Source organism: Myotis myotis, unplaced genomic scaffold (assembly GCF_014108235.1).
Source record: "Myotis myotis isolate mMyoMyo1 unplaced genomic scaffold, mMyoMyo1.p scaffold_m19_p_1, whole genome shotgun sequence".
NCBI lineage: Eukaryota > Metazoa > Chordata > Mammalia > Chiroptera > Vespertilionidae > Myotis > Myotis myotis.
This window is the reverse complement of record NW_023416313.1, coordinates 29,275,780-29,294,604: the sequence shown is the minus strand read 5'-3', so window position 1 is coordinate 29,294,604 and position 18,825 is coordinate 29,275,780. Positions and strand designations below refer to the sequence as shown.

Sequence of the window (18,825 nt, the reverse complement as noted above, 5' to 3'; positions counted from 1 at the left end):
TAATATACAATATTTAAAAATCTTAAAATTGTGTGTGTTCTGAATTTATTTTTACTAAAGTTGGATGATTGATTGTCTTAGTCTGCTCAGGCGACCATAGCAAAATAACATAGATTGGATGGCTTAAACAGCCAAAATTTATTTTCCCATTGGTTAGAGGATAGGAAGTTCAAGACCAAGGTTCCAGCAGGTTTTGGATTCTGGTGAGGGCTCTTTTCCTGGCGTGCAGATGGCTGTCTTCTTGCTGTGTCCCTATGTGACTCTGAGAAGTGCTCTTCAATGCCTCTTCCTCTTTCAGGAGCGCAGCAGCTCTGTCTCAGCAGGGCTCCATCCTTATGACCTCTTTTAACCTAATCACTTCCTCCAAGATCTTATCGGGAATGGGGGAGTATCAGGATGTCAACATATGAATTTTGAAGGGACACAATTCAGTCTATAGCAGTGATTAAAACCTCTTAATATTTCTTTCTTTTTCTTTTTCTTTTTTTTAAAGCCTTCTTGGACATTTGTTTCTTTCTACATCCCATTTGATGCCCTTCATGGACTCATTTCTTGCTTCCAATTTATATGTGGAAGAAAGTAGTTTTGATTACTGTAATTAAAATAGATAAAAAAGAAGAGTGACACTATAATGGCCAATATATTCACAGATACAAATTTTAAAAATATTCTGTTATATTTAGAAAGTGTGCCAGTCAAACTGGGTTGCCAAAGTTCTAATTATGAGCCAATGTTCTAGGTGTGTCTTTTTATTCGTAGAATGAGGTGTGAATATAGTCCTGTACTTTGGATGGCAACAGTTCTTCCAGTCTTTGTGGTTTCCCTGAGTTCCAGTATCTGGACTTCACTGATAATTGGAAAAGTCACAGAGAGGCCAGTGATCTGATATAACTGTTTTTAACTAACTCCCAATGTTTATTCTTTTCTTTTTAAATCCTCACCAGAGGATATGTTTCTATTGATTTTTAGGGATGTGTGTATATGTGTGTGTGTGTGTGTGTGTGTGTGTGTGTGTGTGTGTGTGTGTGTGTATGAGAGAGAGAGAGAGAAAGAGAGAGAGAGAGAGAAACAACAATGTGAGAAACAGCGATCGGTTGCCTCCCTTACACACCCGTATTGAGGATTGAACCCTCAACCTAGATATGTGCCCTGACTGGGAATCAAACCGACAACCTCTTTTTTTTGGTGTATGGGATGACACTCCAACCAACTGAGCCACCTGGCTAGAGCCCAGTGTTCATTCTTATAAACATTTAGAGTGACTACAATGCTGCTTTTCATTATTGAGCAAGAGAAGAATCATCCAGCTTCGTGTTTGCATTTGGAGAAAGTGAGTGGCATATCCTTTGCCCTCTACCATCTCTAGGGTTATGCTGGCCGCAATAGTGAATGTATCTCCTGGAGCAAATCCAGGTCAAGATCGCTTGATCAAACTTAGAACCTGTGCTCTGACTACTGAAGTCTCTGACAAAGAGATTTCTTTTACTGGAGACACATATTTAATATACAAAGCATGGCGGGGGGGGGGGGGGGGCGGGGGGGTGCGCGGAGAAGAAGTACTAAGAATCCCTATAACAAAACTAACCACAAAAATCACAGATCTTCAAGAAATCCTAATATTTTGCATTTTTAACTTCTAAATATGTAAATAGGAAGTGAGTGAACTCTTTAAGACCTTGTTCTCTGGTAGTCCCCCAACTGAAGACATAAATTTCTTATCCCAGTTCCTGATATTGAAAGTAATATTTCTATAGCTTATGGAAATACAAACATTCAATTAAATGCTAACATTGGGAGGAAATGAAATACAATAAATAGGAAACTCAGCGTTTTCATTACTACATTTGTTGTTCAATGTCTGACAGAGCCCCCTGGTAACTGTGTGTGAAATATTTAGCATGTTTATTTGAAGGGGGTGTTTTTCATTTCCATTTTCTTAAAACACTACTGATAGCCCTCAGTAAATCTCTACCTTGGAGTCTGGTTTCAGCTGCTCCCCCCTACTTGTTTATTTCCTTATTAAATAGGATGTGTGGCTAGCCCCTGAAGCCCTGTCGAAATGGCCCTGAATACATAGCTTTACATTATTGGATTTTTTTTGTATGTGACTCATTGATATTCTAGAAGATAAACCTGTTCATTATTAGCCTTGTTTGTTTTTAATTTAGAGAGTTAAATTACATTTTATTAAACTTCCTTAGCTTCTCAAGCAGGCAATATGAATGTAGCTTGTGTTCTACAAACTTCGTATTAGTCACTTTATCTCATTGTGGCTAGAGTAATAAGTTTAGATGAATTTTCATTTTCGCAGTTGATAATACTTCTTTAGAAACTGTGTCAGATCACAGTCATGATTGACAAATTGCTTGGATTTGCTCCTGTTTGCCTGTTGCTGCTTTAATTTGTTGGTGATGTTTGAATCTGCCACCTCCCTTCTCTATCCCACCAGTTTCCCTGCTTCGGGCTATTGTGACTAATGACAAAATGATTTCAAACTAAATCATTTTTTAAAATTCAAATGAAGCTGAGGTACTTTTCTTGTTTGTATCCACTGTGTCTGCTGAATACTGATGGAGCCACTCAAGTCTCTGAACACTGTATGAAACATAACATTACTCTGACTGACACATTAGTTTGTTCCAAAACTTGAAAACTGTGTGAATATTATTCCTAGTGAGTCCTGTGCCAGGGAGATCATCAGAATTCTCAATCCTTTTGTGGTTTGTCACCATGGAAAATGACACACTTTTTACATAGTAGACCTTGAGACATTAGTCCCAAATAACTTGAGTATTCTTTGGCTGTTTGGCAGAGAGCAAAGATTTAAGCCTCAAATCAGTCTAATTTTCTTTCCTTTATATGTTCTGATAATAGAGTATTGAGAGACTTTTTAGGTATTCTCAGTCACCCTTGGGATTGAGTCAAAATAATTTCCGTGCTCTAGGACTGTCTGCAATAGTCTAGAAATCTGACCCATAAACTAAGAAATAGTAATCTGGAGGTCAGGTAGAAAATATTTGTACAGTTTTTCTTTAATTTTCTTAATTTGAAAAATAATCTTGATTCTGTTCTATATCCATTCCATTAAAATTTATTTTAAAATGAAGTAGGTGCCTGCTCTGTTCATTAGCTTACAATGATTAGTAAGATGGTCTTTATACTCTAGAACAGGGGTCCTCAAACTTTTTAAACAGGGGGCCAGTTCACTGTCCCTCAGACCGTTGGAGGGCCGGACTATAGTTTAAAAAAAAACTATGAACAAATTTCTATGCACACTGCACATATCTTATTTTGAAGTAAAAAAACAAAACGGGAACAAATACAGTATTTGTATTTGCATGTGGCCTGCAGGCCGTAGTTTGAGGACCCCTGCTCTAGAAGTTCACTGGTAATCTTAAAGATTCAACCTTTCTTTTCAGGTGATAATCCTAAGTGGCACACTTCATACTGCTCCCTCCATTTTCATCAAGTCTCTCACTTTGTTGATTATTTTTTTCAATCACCATAGATTGAGCTCATCTCTTTGACTTGGGATCACTTTTCTCTCCAGACATTTTCTTTACACATATTTGATAACTAGAGGCCCGGTGCATGAAATTCGTGCATGGGGGTGAGGGGGGGTCCCCTTAGCCCAGCCTGCACCCTCTCCAATCTGGGACATCCCTCTCACAATCTGGGACTGCTGGCTCCTAACTGCTCACTAGCCTGCCTGCCTGATCGCCCCTAACTGCCCCCCCCCAACATCCTGATCACCCCTAACCATCTCTGCCTGCTGGCCTGATTGCCCCTAACTGCCCCCCCCGCCCCCCCCCCCTGCCAGCCTGGTCACCCCATGCAGCCTGCTTGTTTAGTCTTTTGGTCATCCCTCACTAACACCCCTGCTGGCCTGGTCAACCCACACAGCCTGCTGTTCGGTTGTTACTGTTACTGTGACAGTGTCCTGGACAATTTGCATATTCCTCTATTATTAGTATAGATTATAATTTGTCTAATTATAGATGTTGTCAGAATATAATTTTCAAATTTTCAAAAACATTGCAAACAAATATTGAATGGACATTAATTAAGGCAAAGTAATGTTCAACTCATTAATTAATGAGAGAACCACTTAAACGATAAAATGGGTTCAAAATATTTATGAGTAATAACTACAAGTAACTTTAAAAAAATAAATGTTGCCGAACTGGTTTGGCTCAGTGGATAGAGCATCAGCCTGCGGACTGAGGGGTCCTGGGTTCAATTCTGGTCAAGGGAATGTACCTTGGTTGTGGGCACATCCCCAGTAGGGGGTGTGCAGGAGGCAGCTGATCGATCTCTCTCATCGATGTTTCTAACTCTCTATCCCTTTCCCTTCTTCTCTGTAAAAAATCAATAAAATACGTTTTTTAAAAAATAAAAAAGTAAATGTTAGGATGAGGTTGCTATGTCAGATACAGAAGTGGTTAACATCCTACAGGGCAACAAAATCATAACTTTGGTGGTCTTTTTACTGGACAAGAGCCTTCAAGTTAATATATAACTTCATAGTATTTGGCTCAAATCCAATATTAAATAGCAAAATCAAACTCAAGTAAATTCTCCTAGAAACTTAATAATCCTTCCATGGAATTGTTAATTAATGCTCCATTATGACATGGAAAGAACAAGCTGTACTCATTTCTGACTTCCAAGTCTCAAATAATTTTTAACAATATAATTGACTTACATATACTTGACTGACTCGAATGACTCAAAAGGAGTAGTTTATTAAGTATTTTAATGCCTCCTCCACATCTGTGCACGAAGAGGCTGTACAATATGGCAGAACACTTAGTTAAGTAACTCAGTGTATGCCTTCCATTCAGTCATGACCTTTCTGCTTGGATTTTTCCCTACTGTAAATGAGGAACTGGAATAAGTTGATCACTAAAAAACTCTTGCAGTTTTAAAATGTTGTGATTCTTTAAGAATGGGGTTATAGAGGGCAAAATATCTTGGTCCTTTAACTAGTGTGTGGAGTTGGGCAATTGGGTCTACAAATGGTCTTTGATGCATTCTGGGCAGGACCACCTTCTAATTATCCCAGAATGTCTGGGGAACTTCTCCTCTCCAGAGTTTTGGGAATACCTCCTTTAGGGCCCTTGGTTTAGTTGGTCTACATATGTTATCTAGTGCCACAACCATGCTGCATAACAAACAACTACAAAACTTAATTAGCATACAACAATTTATTTTTGCTTTTAATACTGTGAGTGAATTAGAAAGTTCTGTTGATCTGGATTAGGATTGGCTGGGCAGTCCATTGTCTCTTAGCTGGAGCAAACTCACATGTCTAGTGATCAGTTAGCTATTGGCTTCTAGGATAAACCTCCCTAGGATGACTGATTCTGCTCTGAAAGATTTCTCCATCAGGCTAGCCCACCTCTGTTCTTATGATGGTGGCAATGTTCTGAGAGTAGAGGCAAGCCAGGGCTCTTAAGGCGAAGACCTGGAAGTGCACACTATCACTTCCACCACACTGTTGGCCAGAGAAAGTCATAAGGAAGCCTGTAGGAAAATAGGCTCCAGATCCTGAAGGTGAGGCGTGGATATGAAGAGGGAGGATGAATTATTCAAGCAACCATTAGAACATAATTCACAGTTGGGATTTCAGGAAGTTCCAGAAGGATATTGATCTAGAGGAAAAGAAGATAAGATCTGATAAATGTGCTTGTGATTTCTTGTGGGGTGCACTTAGGTTACTTAGAATTAGTTTCATCTTTTTAGGTCTTACTTTTAAGATTCATTATGCAAGACTAGATCAGTGTATGGAGTTGGTCATTCATATTACTGAGGCAAATGCCTTCTGAGTACTCTGCCAAATTTTATTTGAATGTTGAGATATTCCAGTCTGGCTGGTGGGAACAGGCATATCCACTGGTTTAGTATATGCCAGGTACTGCTTCTAATCCTTTCAGGTGGTTCTTCTTGCAGCCTTTGGTAGTTAATTCTCCCCACCCCCTTAATCTGATCTGTGCTTAGCAAAATACTCAATGGGACTCTTCAGACATTTGGAGTTCTCTCCTTTTTTCAGCATACACTTCTCTGTTACTTTTTCCTGTGAACGCTAACCACCTTGATTTCCCTAGATTCTCAGCTCCATCTCCTCAGTTCAGGGAGTCTGCCAGCTTTTGCCCAGATTCTCCCTTTCTGCACCAAAGCATAGGACTCTCTCAAGGTTGTTTCTTTCCTTTTTTTCCCCCCAGTGATTATGGTTCTATGTTGTCTAGTGCCCAGCCTCTTCAAAAAACAATTTTTATTTCACATATTTCCTTTATTTTAAGTTTAAATCCTTTTTTTCTTTTTTAAATCCTTACCCAAGGATATGTTCATTGATTTGAGAGAGAGGGGAAGGGGGAGGGGGTGGAGAGAGAGAAATACATTGATGGGAGAGATAAACATTGACCAGTTGTCTCCTATACTTGCCCCATCTGGAGATCAAACCTGCCTCCTAGGTATGTGCCTGGCCTGGAATCCAATCACAACCTTTTTGGGTAGGGAGTGACTCTCCAACCAACTGAGCAACCTGGGTGGGGCTTTGTCCAGTCACTTCATGCAGGAGAGTAAATTCTGTCTCTGTGGCTCCATTTTGGCCAGAAATGGAAGTATACTTGACTTACGAGTGTCCCGACTAACGCGTTTTTTGAGATATCTGCTGTCTCTCGGCCAATTTTTTGCATTGAGTTGATAGAGTAATTTGAGTTAACGCGCTCCTTAACAAGCTCGGTCTCAGAACGAATTAAACTCTTAAGTCAAGGCCCCACTGTATCCAATTCTTAGAGTTTATGTTTATGAAGAAGATGGGTTTCTAAAGATTATATATGACCTAACTTTTGGTGGAAAAGGCAATAAGAAAATATCAGATTATACGGTATTTGAAACTACGTATTTCTCTCTTGCTCGTCCAATTGGTCCTTTTATTACTCTCTTCCTTCTCTTCTTAGTATATTTGTTACATATTTTATTGTATCATGTGCATGGGTATTCATTTTACCTTACCAATAATAGTGTAAGCTTTTTAAATGTTGTGGATATACCTTACACTTCTTTATATTCTTCACCATGTGTATTACATTTTAGAATTAAAGGTAATCAATGAATGGTTATCCTTTTGTGTAAAAAAAAAAGGGACTCAAAATCTGAGGGTTAATTAAGTGATGTGTACAGTGTGCTTTGTAGAGTAAATGTTCTGGGTAAATTATGATAATTCACTTTTTAGGTTGATGTCAATTTTGGTTTAAATTGTCTCCACTGAAATTAGATGCCATATGTTAGACAAGTTCTCAAGAGTTCAACTGCAATCTACTTAGAAGAATCCTCCAGGCTGACAGGAAGAACGCTCTCGAAGACTCTCAGATCCTGTTATGGCTCTCACCTTGTGAGGCTTATTTTCTTTCTCAGAAAACTTGAAGTCATAATTCACAAATATATGAAATATGGGTTGAACACATTTAACCTGCTTGATGAGTGTGGTATTGAAAAAAGATTATATTTGTAGACCAACCATTTTTCTGTAAAGTGGATTATTAATTAATTGTATGTAATATCTGTGAAATTTCTTGTAGGCTGGCTTCTGAATCATACACTTGTGAGCTGTTCTTCCTCTGTCTCTCTTCTACTTCTCCATCTTCTCACCCATCATTTATTTCATGAAATGGTAGGGGAAGAGTATATAGAAAGCAATTACTATTTACCCTTAATATAACTTAGAATAAATGTAATTAAGAAACAAACATCTTTGCAAAACAATCAAACTATAGCTAAGGACAGACATTTGAATAATTTGAGCAATTACTTTCCTTCACTAGTGTGGACAATCTATAGTTGGCTATACAGTTATTTATCATGTCTGTCAAAATACAAGGAGCATTACTTTTAATACTTTTCATGCATCTTCATTCAAGTGTAGTTTTGTTTTACACAGAATATAATTTGATGGAAAATACTGAATTTCATGTTTATTGAAACATTTTTATACATAAATAATTTGAACTTAGATATTTATGCAATGGTGATCCTGTTTATATGTCTAATACAACATTTTATTTAAAATCTGTTTTTTTTGTTTTTGTATTATTGATTATGGTAAAAATCTAAAATGCATTAGGATTTCTGGATTTATAATGTTGTGTATGATTGCTTATAGAAGACTACTAGTATGAAAATAAATTCCAGGGACTTAGAAATGAAAGCTTTTGGATTTTTTTTAAAGAATGGCATGCACATGTGGATGGTTATTATTATTGTTATTCTATGCACAAGAATAAGTAAAGTTTTTCTTGTTTATAAAGCAAACTATATAAAAATCACTGAAATGTACACAACATATCACAGAATATTATTTACAATAAAACTGAACAAATAAGTTGTACTGCCATCATCCTGAATCCTTAAAGTCAAGTATAACTCTAGTTTATGCTCATAAAAGCCTAATCTTCTTTTTATAGATTTAAATCCTAATTATTTATAGGAATGGATAACAATTTCAAAAAAGAAAATTTTTGATTCAGTTTCAGATATGTACACATTCTTTTTGGTAAGCCTTTATATCAAGCTGATTATAGCATATTAATAAAGGTCTATTTTATGGAAACAACTAGTTCTAATGATTTGATCCATTTAAATTTTGCATAAATCTATATAAAATGACATACCAATGTAATTTTGATTATATCTTTTCAGAACACAAATGCCAATCTGAACATGAGGAAAAGAACAAATGTTTTGGTTCAGTCTGAATCTGACGTTGGCATCAGAACCGAGGTAGGAAACCATTCGAGCAGATCTTCCATGACTGTTCAAGCAGCTTCTGAGGCCACATCACAGACTTACTTAGCTTCCAGTCCAAACCCATTCAGCCATGCAAATGCCGCTGAAACTATATCTGCTGCAAGAGCACTACCATCTGCTTCTTCTACTCCTAGCAGAACTGGGTATGTGTCCCCGCAAGCTTCAGCAGGACCTGCTTTTACCCACCATGTGTTTGGATCAAGACTGGGGCGAATTAAGACAACAGTTAATACCGTAGGGGCTTCTGGGAAGTTGTCAGCCACTCCTCCTCCTTCTGCCCCACCACCTCCTGGATCTGGCACAAGTAAAATAGACAAGTATGCCCGCATTCTCTTTCCAGTAACATTTGGGGCATTTAACATGGTCTATTGGGTTGTTTATTTATCCAAGGACACTATGGAGAAATCAGAAAGTCTACTGTAATTTTTTTTTGCTATAGAAGTTTCCTAAAATATGATGAACTTGAATGCAGAATGTCTTTTTAAATGTTTTTAAAGATAAACAATTGTTCTTTACTAAAATAAAAATCCTATGTAATTTTCCCATTTGAAAAAATTCAAGCCAGTTATTGGGAGAGTTAATTAATTCCTCAGTGAAAAGAAAGTGAGCCAATTTTCATTTCAGAAAAATGATTTAAATAGAATCAATTCAGCATTCAAATTAGACAGAATACAGACCATCTTGGAAAGTTGGGACGAGAGAAATAGGGCTCTTAGAAATATGTGGTGCATATTTATGCATTGAAATTTGAAAACGGACTATGGCATTTTTTAATATACACTATGAATATCAACCAACCACCCTAAATTTCCCAGTGGCACTGCCCTTAATCAGAATTGTTTATCAGATATTATATGCCGTGACCTTTGGAGATCCTCTTACCTAGTTTCTGCAGAAAAGGACTTTTCCTGTTAAATTAAACATTTTTAAAAGGAAAATGGAACTAAACAAATACTGACCAATGGAGTGAAACCTCTGCTGCATCAAAAAGAAATACAGAGACCAGGGAAAATACATGCCCTGTCATATGTTGACCAAACAGGACTTAACAGTTGACTTGGAAATTTGTGCTTTGAGCCAAAGTTTAACTCATTGTATTAATTCTTTTGATAGTAGTTCATTCAGTTCTGTACTCCTTCAATGTGTGTTTATTCAGAGCCTACTGTGTCCCAGGCACTATGCTAGACATTGTCTCTCTAGAAAGCTCCTTCACCTTTGCCTACAATATTACTTAAATAGAATAGTCAACGCATGCGAATGAACCATAAACTAGCAGAAACCAGTGCATTCTTTAATGAAGATACATGATCTAGAATCTGAAAACATATTCAAAATATTTGTCTCCCACATTGATAGAGAAAACAGGTATATTGTTCACATAGCCACTTTGGAGATAAGTACACATGAGTACTTCAGCAATTGACATCAAAATATCATGAAAATGTGGTACAGATTTTTCTGTACCTGAAAATCACTGTGCGCCTGAAAGTAGCAATCTGGGCACTGTAAGACCTTATGGATTACCTGTCTGAAATTTGATCAGTATCACATAATAGAATTTGATCAGAATCACAGAATCATCAGAATTAGGAACTCAACACAAGGGCTTTTTAGATGTTTTTCCCAACATAGATTTGGTGAAATGTATTAGCTGGTGAAATGCTAAACTTCTGGGAGGTTTCTGTGTCCGTAGTTCTGTATTTCAGGACAATTTCATGTTCATTTGGAGGGGAAGCTCTGTATAGTTTCATAACTAAGGTGAGATGTTTGGAATTAAAAGAGCAATAGCACAGGAATGGGGTACAGAAAAAACCCTAGCCCAAGGGTAGGATGCCACTGACTCTGTTATGCAATTTATCAGGATGTTCATGTACTGACTTTTCTTTTTCATTAGGTAGGCTTAACAAGTTAATTGAATTTCTGGCAGCTGTCTTATGCTGCTAAATCTAGGTCCAATTTTTTGTGTTGTATTGCTTCCAAATTTTTATTTTATACTACTCTGTCTCCCTAACCTAGTTTTTGTGAATGAATGTGTTCTGCATGTTTGAGGGAACATTTGAAAAGAAATGGCCACTTTGAAAACAGGATCTCTTATTTTTTTTTTTATAAAAGAAATGATATTAATTTGTATTAGTTTTTCAGTTATTGCATTGCCTTCGAGTAACTTTGTATGAGACCTGTAACATGTGCAAATGCCAAATATTAATTGTGAGTCATGTTGGAGAATTCCTTACTGGTTATCTCTTTAGATATTTAAAATAATCAACAGTTTGAAGGCTGAAATATGCTTTAGAAATCACCCAATCTCAACCCCTTATTTACAAATTGAGGCCAGTAATATGAGGCCCAGTAAAATTTGTATAAATGTATATACTTAATAAAGAGTTCTTGTACACAAAACTTATCAAGCATTATTTCATGAATGTAAATAGATTTTTAGCCTTGAGGACAATGCTTGAAATATAGGAAGCTATGATTGTTCGTTTTTCTAATGAAATGACCTTATTTCTTTGCTGAGAAACTTACTCCTTGCTTATCTTTTAGTTTATTCTTAAGAAGTATTTAATTGGCCTCCCTTTTAAAGAATAAATTCTTCTCCTATAAATTTTATAGATGGTCAATGGATAAAAATAAATGATTTTAGATTTATAGAGCAGAGATCCAAGTGAACTCATAGTATTTTTCTTACTTTTGCACATGAAGAACATTTTAAATAAAGTGGCCATATAAAGAGAAAGGGCAAAATTAACCAAGAATTCTTAATTGTTAATTTGAATAATATATCGATCAGAAAGTCTAATTATTAGTACAAAAAGGAATTATTTCATATGCAAACAATGTTAATAATAATAATGCATAATTTGCTTTTCCCTAACTGAATTCCATCAAATTAATTCAAGGCTAATTTGTTGTTGTTGTTAATCCCCACCTGAGGATATTTTTTCCATTCCTTTTTGAGAGAGAATGGAAGGGATAAAGGAAGAGGGAGAGAGAGAAAGAGAAATTTTGACATGAGAGAGACACATGGACTGGTTGCCTCTGAAAGTGCCCGGATGGGGGCTGGGGAGGTTGGGGGTTGTGGAGGGTGGGGAGTGAACTGGAAACCAAGGTAAGTGCCCTTGACCAGGAATTGAATAGGAGACACTTCATTGTGCAGGCCGACACTCTAACCACTGACACACTGGCTAGGGCAAGGCTAATTTTTTTTTTGGGGGGGGGGGCTAGGGGGTCATCATTTCTATCTTTCTAATAACTCAGAGCTACATTAAATGTAACACTTGTGAAGAACCAGTCACTTTTCACCATTAGAAAATCTCATTAGTCATATGAGACCCCAACGTCCTGGCAATTTGTGAAGAATAATAATTCTGGCTGAGAATAGTGCCCTTGTATGTCTCTATTTTTTATATAAAATTCAGAATTGTTTTATTCAGTACCAATACCTATATCCTAGCTTTCAACACCAAATTGGACAATAAATGCTACATAATTACTTCCAATTTCCTCCAAGCATGATCAAGTATTGATTTACATGGTCAATCCACAGTTAAAAATGACTTGCATTTGTTCAAATACAGAATATATGAATAATGTGTATTTAAAATTGGACCTCACCAATCTTAAATTAGAGTAGGCAGAGAGTAGAAGCGCCTTCTTTTATAGAAGGAAATGAATCATAGAGAATTTAGTGACAAAGATAAAAAGCATAAGGCTGGAATGAACTTTAAAAGGTCATTTTTCAATCACCTCTCCTTAGCAGTGACTGTGTTTCAAGCAATACATAAAACTTGTGGTTTATTTTATCAGTGAATTGGTGATTCTGTCTGACCTAGGAAAAAGTTCCTACCCTCCACTCCCCTGTTTCCCAGTGTCCCCTCTTCTAGATTTGTGAATAACCTCTAGTGGAAAAGTACCAAGCAGAGAAATGGACGACTTGACTCCAAGTTCTGGCTCTGCCTACTCTATTGTGCTTTTAGATATGTCATTTAAACTCTCTAAGTTCATTTTCTATTTACAAAAAGAAGGTGAAATTAAAAAATAGCTAAGATTTCTTTCCATTTTAATATTCTCTGGTTCTCAGATAGACTATATTTTTGGAATAGATACACTCAATACTTTGTGCCATAAATATATATTTATGGGGGAGAAGGAATTGATTTTAGTTCGTTGCTTAATTACTTTTAGCTCATGACTTGGGCCTTATCTTAATATTAACATTTCTTTATCTTTTTTAAAATATATTTTATTGATTTTTTACAAAGAGGAAGGGAGAAGATAGGGAGTTTGAAATATCGATGAGAGAGAAACATCGATCAGCTGCCTCCTGCACACCTCCCACTGGGGATGTGCCCGCAACCAAGGTACATGCCCTTGACCGGAATTGAACCCGGGACCCCTCAGTCCGCAGGCCGATGCTCTATCCACTGAGCCAAACCGGTCAGGGCATCATTTCCTTATCTTAAAAGAAATAAATCTCCCCATTTAGATTATTTATTTTCTTCCCTGTGGAAGATTATATTCTATAAAGACTGAAGAATTTTGGTTATTTCTCTTGTCTGGGTTTTTATTCATCTGAATTAAATGATTTCCAACTGTATGTAATGTTGGATACTGTGCTGATTTTTAGATGTACATGGATAAACAAAACTGGTTCCTTTCCTTACAGGGGGTCCCAGTCTGGTAGCAATGACATATGTGAAGACAAAGAACCATAAGTGCTACAGTAGTATAGAATAGAGCTGAGACTCGGGTAATATGAGTGAGCACTCACCTTGGGCACAAAAATAAATTTGAAACCAGACCAAAGGTTCCTGTTGCCCATCAAATAAGTAGAGACAAGGTTGAATTCTTGCGGCGCATTTATCTGAGAGAGTGGCAGGTGTACAGCCTGAAAAGACCACTCTGACATTTCATCTCAAATCAGCCCTTATATATGGGTAGTTGGAGGGAAAATTTCTAAAGTTAGTTCCCAGGGTCTGCCCTCTTTCATTTTCCTTGCAAAGACTCGCCCTGGAAAAGATTAGCCCGGAACACTGTCTCCCTTCAGATAGGTCCTGTCCTTGATCGGGATTTTCTTTTGAGTGACAGGCTCATCTGGGCTCCGTGGCTGCCTTATCTCCAGGGCCTGTTCTGCTTGCAATACACCCTCCAGTTTCCCAAGGGTCTGTAAGAAAATCTCTTCCTACTGAGTAGCTATTAAACAACTGTGATTCTATTTCTATTACGTGCCCCTCTCCTAGCAATATGAGGGTGCCAAAAACCACAATAAGCAGATAAACAATATTTTGAAAGAATATTTAGCCCTGGCCGATGTGGCTCAGTTGGTTGAGCATTGTCCCATGCGCCAAAATGTCACCAGCTCATTCCTGGTCAGGGCACAGGCCCTGGTTGTGGGCTCGATTCCCAGCAGGGGCCGTGCAGGAGACAACCTATCGATGTTTCTCTCTTTCTCCCTTTCCTTTCCTCTCTCTCTAAAAAAATCAATAAAAACATATTTTAAAAAATAATATTTAAAAAAATCAAAATTCATGGGTGAATCAAATACCTAAATTTTATATAGAAATGAGATCAGTATTAATGATATTTTCTTTTGCAACGGACTCTAATATTACTTGGCATGGCACTGATATACAGGGTAGAAAAAAGATACATGCAATTTTATAACTTAATTGATGGGGATGGCAGGGAAGCCTTCACAGAGATATTACTGATATTTATAGAATAATTTGGGATCCTAGCCCCTCTGTGTACTCCTACAAATAGACAAACAACAAATGCACCATTTTAGCACCACCTGAAGCATGAAAAGAGATGTATAGATTTGGAACTTAGAGGGGAACTCCAACTATAAATAGTTCAGGGTAATGGGGGGGTGGGGGTAGGGAAGTGAATGCAGGGAAGTGGTAGCTGTTGATGTTGGAAGTACCTGTAGGGCCGGATTAGAGATAGTTTTGTGTAAATTACTAAAACGTTTGGATTTGATTTCAGTTTAACGGCAATCTATTGAAATTCTTGCTGGATAATAAGATGACAATGAACACACTATGCTTCAGTTTTAGATAAATCACCTGGTTGCTGTATGAACTATGGAATGATGGGCCATGAGTCTCTAGAGGTATTGCAAGAGTTGAGATGTCTCATTTTTCTTTTCTCTCTCAATTATTATTGGCCTTCCATTTGTTTTATTTAAAATATCAATGACTTCATTGTTATTTGTAAAAATGATACATGATTGTTAAAAATAATATATGTATTGCAGAAATTAAAAAACAATCTCAAATCTCACCACCAAAAATTTACTATTTAACGAATATCTCTCCAGATATTTTTTGTATAGATGTGTTTGTATAGAATATTAGAATGGTACATTGAATAAAAGGCAGAATTTTATAATTTAGGAGCCCAATATCCCATATATGAAAGTTGTTGCTAAATAATTAAAAACTTAAATTTACCTTTACCTCAATTTAAGATAAAATACTGGAGTAGCCCTAGCCGGTTTGGCTTAGTGCAGTGGTTCTCAACCTTGGCTGCACATTGGAATTACCTGGGAATCTCTTTAAAATCCTGATTTCTGGGCCTCATCCTCCAGAAATTCTGTTTCTTTGTTATGGGGTGGGGCCACAACATTAGTAACAAAGAAACAGAATTTCTGGAGGATGAGGCCCAGAAATCAGGATTTTAAAAAGATTCCCAGGTGATTCTAATGTGCAGCCAAGGTTGAGAACCACTGGCTTAGTGTATAGAGCGTCGGCCTGCGGACTGAAGGGTCCAGGGTTCGATTCTGGTCAAGGGTACATGCCAGGGTTTCGAGCTCAGTCCCCAGTAGGGGATGTGCAGGAGGCAGCCAATCAATGATTCTCTCTCATCATTGATGTTTCTATCTCTCTTCCTCTCCCTTCTTCTCTGAAATCAATAAAAATATATTTTAAAAAATACTGGAGTAAACTGAAGAGATTGTTGAAATTTAGTATTTAATCAAAGCAAGTCATTTTGGGGACTCTTTTTATCCCAGATTTCAATCTTTATTTCAAGCAAGTTTTATTCTATTATGTGTCTAAATAATTTTTTTCTTTCAGAATGCTAATTATTTTAAATCCCCTTTGTTTCTATAGCTATTTATAATAGCCATATTTGTATTTTTAAATTTGTAGTTCACTTGTGTCAACCATAACCCAAGTGAGTTTTCAGTTGTGTTTATGCTCTGTTGCAACCTCTAACGTAATTTTCAACTTCATTTTGGTTTCATTTTTTTCCCCATTGCTTTCTTGGTCTGTGCTATTTCATTTTTTCCATTTATTTCTGCTGTTTTTATAACCTCTTTATTGAAATTATATATTTTTGTTTCTCACCATTAATGAGATATGTCTATAATTTATTTGAGACTATAGTGAACTATTTATATACATATTCCTCTGATGAAAAATTTTCTTTGATATGAACTTTATCTTTTTTTTTTTTTCCCATTGTGTTTTTGTCTCCTTTGCCTATATTCTGGTCTGGTTTCTTTCTATTAATCACTGAATGAAGCCAGCTATTTACTGAATGAACTATGGTGTGGAAATGAATTAGATCAGCCCACAACAGCAACTTAAATTTCAGGATTTAAGCCCATCTCCTCAGATCTGTTTTATCTATTTTTGACATTCAGGTGGTATATGTTGCTCACAGGGTAACACTCTCTCAGTTTTACTTTCTCAGTGTTGTTAGTGGTCTAGTGGTTATTGTCTTTTCTTCCATTTTCTCACTGTAATGCAAGCAGGCTGCTTCACAACTACCAAAAATAGTCTATTAGCAATTTTTTTCTCTACCCCATATTCTACCAGTGGGAATAGATAACTGCAATTCTATGAAGAGAGATTCTGTTCTTCTCCTGACTGTTCATGCTTCATCTCATGACTTCAAACAGTCTTTGGAGGATGTCGAAGACAGTGACACTTATTGAAATCTGTATCTTACCAAGTTATGTGCCAGCCAAGTTCCTTTTTCCTATTGGTGCAAATGGCTCCCTATTTGAAAGCTATTTATCATAGTTTGTTGTCAGTTACTTATAATTTCAGGCATGGTTTTCATTTTGTTTTCCCCAAGTTTTCATTATATTGTTGGAGGGATTTCGTAGGAGATGAGAGAATTATAAATGCATTTATTTCACCATTTTAAACTAAATCACCATCTTTCATTTGTATTTCATTTGGATCAGGGGTTGACTACAGTATCTTTTCCTGGTATCCTTTATTGACAACCAGAGCTACATGAGTTTCCCTTCTGTATATCAGGTATCATTGGAATCCAGTATTAAAGCGGGATTAAATAAGTGAAAACACAGTCAATAAGAAACACTTCCCTTTGGGGGAAAGAAAATAAATAATAATTATAGAAAGTATGTATTATTTTAGTTAACCTTTCACTGACATATTCTTTTCAGTCTTTTGTATTTGTGAATAATAGTCTGCATTTCATCTTTGCAGATGTTTGCTAATATAGTGGAGCATGTTTGTTGTCATTTTATTGATTATATATACTGTTTCCTATTCAAATATACAATAAATCAGAGCTTCAATCTTTAAGATACGTACAAATTATTCTTGAGGTTAGTTTTTATTATTTTAAGGGAGTTTCACTGGAAAATAAATCAAAATCCAATTTTCATGAAAAGTCATATGCTGTATGCTATAAGACAATGAATGGCCATAGTAAACAAGAGGTTAAACTTTCAACTGGTTTATCCTCAACAATAAAATTTTCTGAAGAATTTACACTAATAATATTGAGAACTGAAGAAGGAATAAAAAGAAAGCATTCTGTTTGGTTTTTCATTTGGAGTGTTGCACACACTGAGAAATAAAAGGATATATGCCTACCCTCTGAATAATTTTAAATTGTTTAATTGAAAATGTTCTTTATTACAAAAGTAGAGAAACATAACAATGCTTATTTTGTCATATCATGAAAGCTAAGCTTGTTATATTTTGAGCTGTATTATTCTTGCTCAATCAGAATAGCAAATAATAAAGTGTGGAATTTAAAACAGTAAAAATGTTGGTAATCAAGATATTTTTATTTTATAGAAATACCGTTTTGTGTTGTTTCTTTTTATAAAATACACATTCCTTGATTTTATAGCAATCACATTTAAGCCTCTGAAATTTATGATTTTATTCTGTGTAAGAGTATTACCTTGCTACATTATAGTGAAGACAACATAGTCCTTATAATTTTGCTTTTGCAAATTTGTTTTCAAAAGAGGAATATTATCAAATGTCATTTTAATATTTTAAAATAATTCTTCAGTAAATCATTTTTTAATGTCTCTTTAAGCAAGCTTTTCTTGGTTCTCAAGAGAAGCTTGGTTCTCAAGACAAGCTTACTATAAGTAATAAGCTAGCTTATTACTCATAGTAATAAACTGTCTTTGCTTCTTAAAATAAAATGCATACCTGAGCATAGCACTGTGGAATAATTCAGTGTTCAATTTCTCACTGGAGAATGAGTATTTAAAATAATGATTTAAATTGACATAAAATTTGCTCATAGATACTTATATTTTAAGATGTGTTGGAGCTAAACTCTGGAATCATTAAAATTAAACATAGCTAATATTTTTTTTCTATTTAAATTTAAAACAATAAACAAACTTATTTGGAATATTTTATGTTTATGAATTTTTTAATAAGTATCCTTCCTTTAAATTGGTCATAGTATCATTTGAGACATGATATTTCAACTAGAAGCCCAGCTCCTATCATGAATACCCCTAGTTTTCACTCATCTCTAATTTCCTGAATAACCAATATCACTAGAGTATAGTTTTGCCAGCTTTTTATGGCTGGAAAAAAATCTTTGTGGGTGAAATGGATAAAGAAAAGTTATAGGACCCATGAAATATGATTTGGCACAATGAAAACCTTTAACTATATGGTTTTGATTAACTGCAGGGGAATCATATATGTGTGTATGTGTGTGTGTGTGTGTGTGTGTGTGTGTGTGTGTGTGTATTTCTGATCAGTCAAAAGTAAT

General features: G+C 35.9%; 1 protein-coding gene across 1 annotated transcript in view; it reads left to right on the top strand.

Moving 5' to 3' along the window:
- GABRA4 (gamma-aminobutyric acid type A receptor subunit alpha4) overlaps positions 1-11,760 on the top strand; it is a 68,007-nt gene extending 56,247 nt beyond the window's left edge. Inside the window, exon 9 of the mRNA XM_036332886.1 lies at positions 8,701-11,760. Within this exon, the coding sequence (XP_036188779.1) occupies positions 8,701-9,231 (531 nt within the window). The 3' untranslated portion in view covers positions 9,232-11,760. The remainder of the gene's footprint in view (positions 1-8,700) is intronic.
- The last annotated feature ends 7,065 nt before the right edge of the window (positions 11,761-18,825 follow it).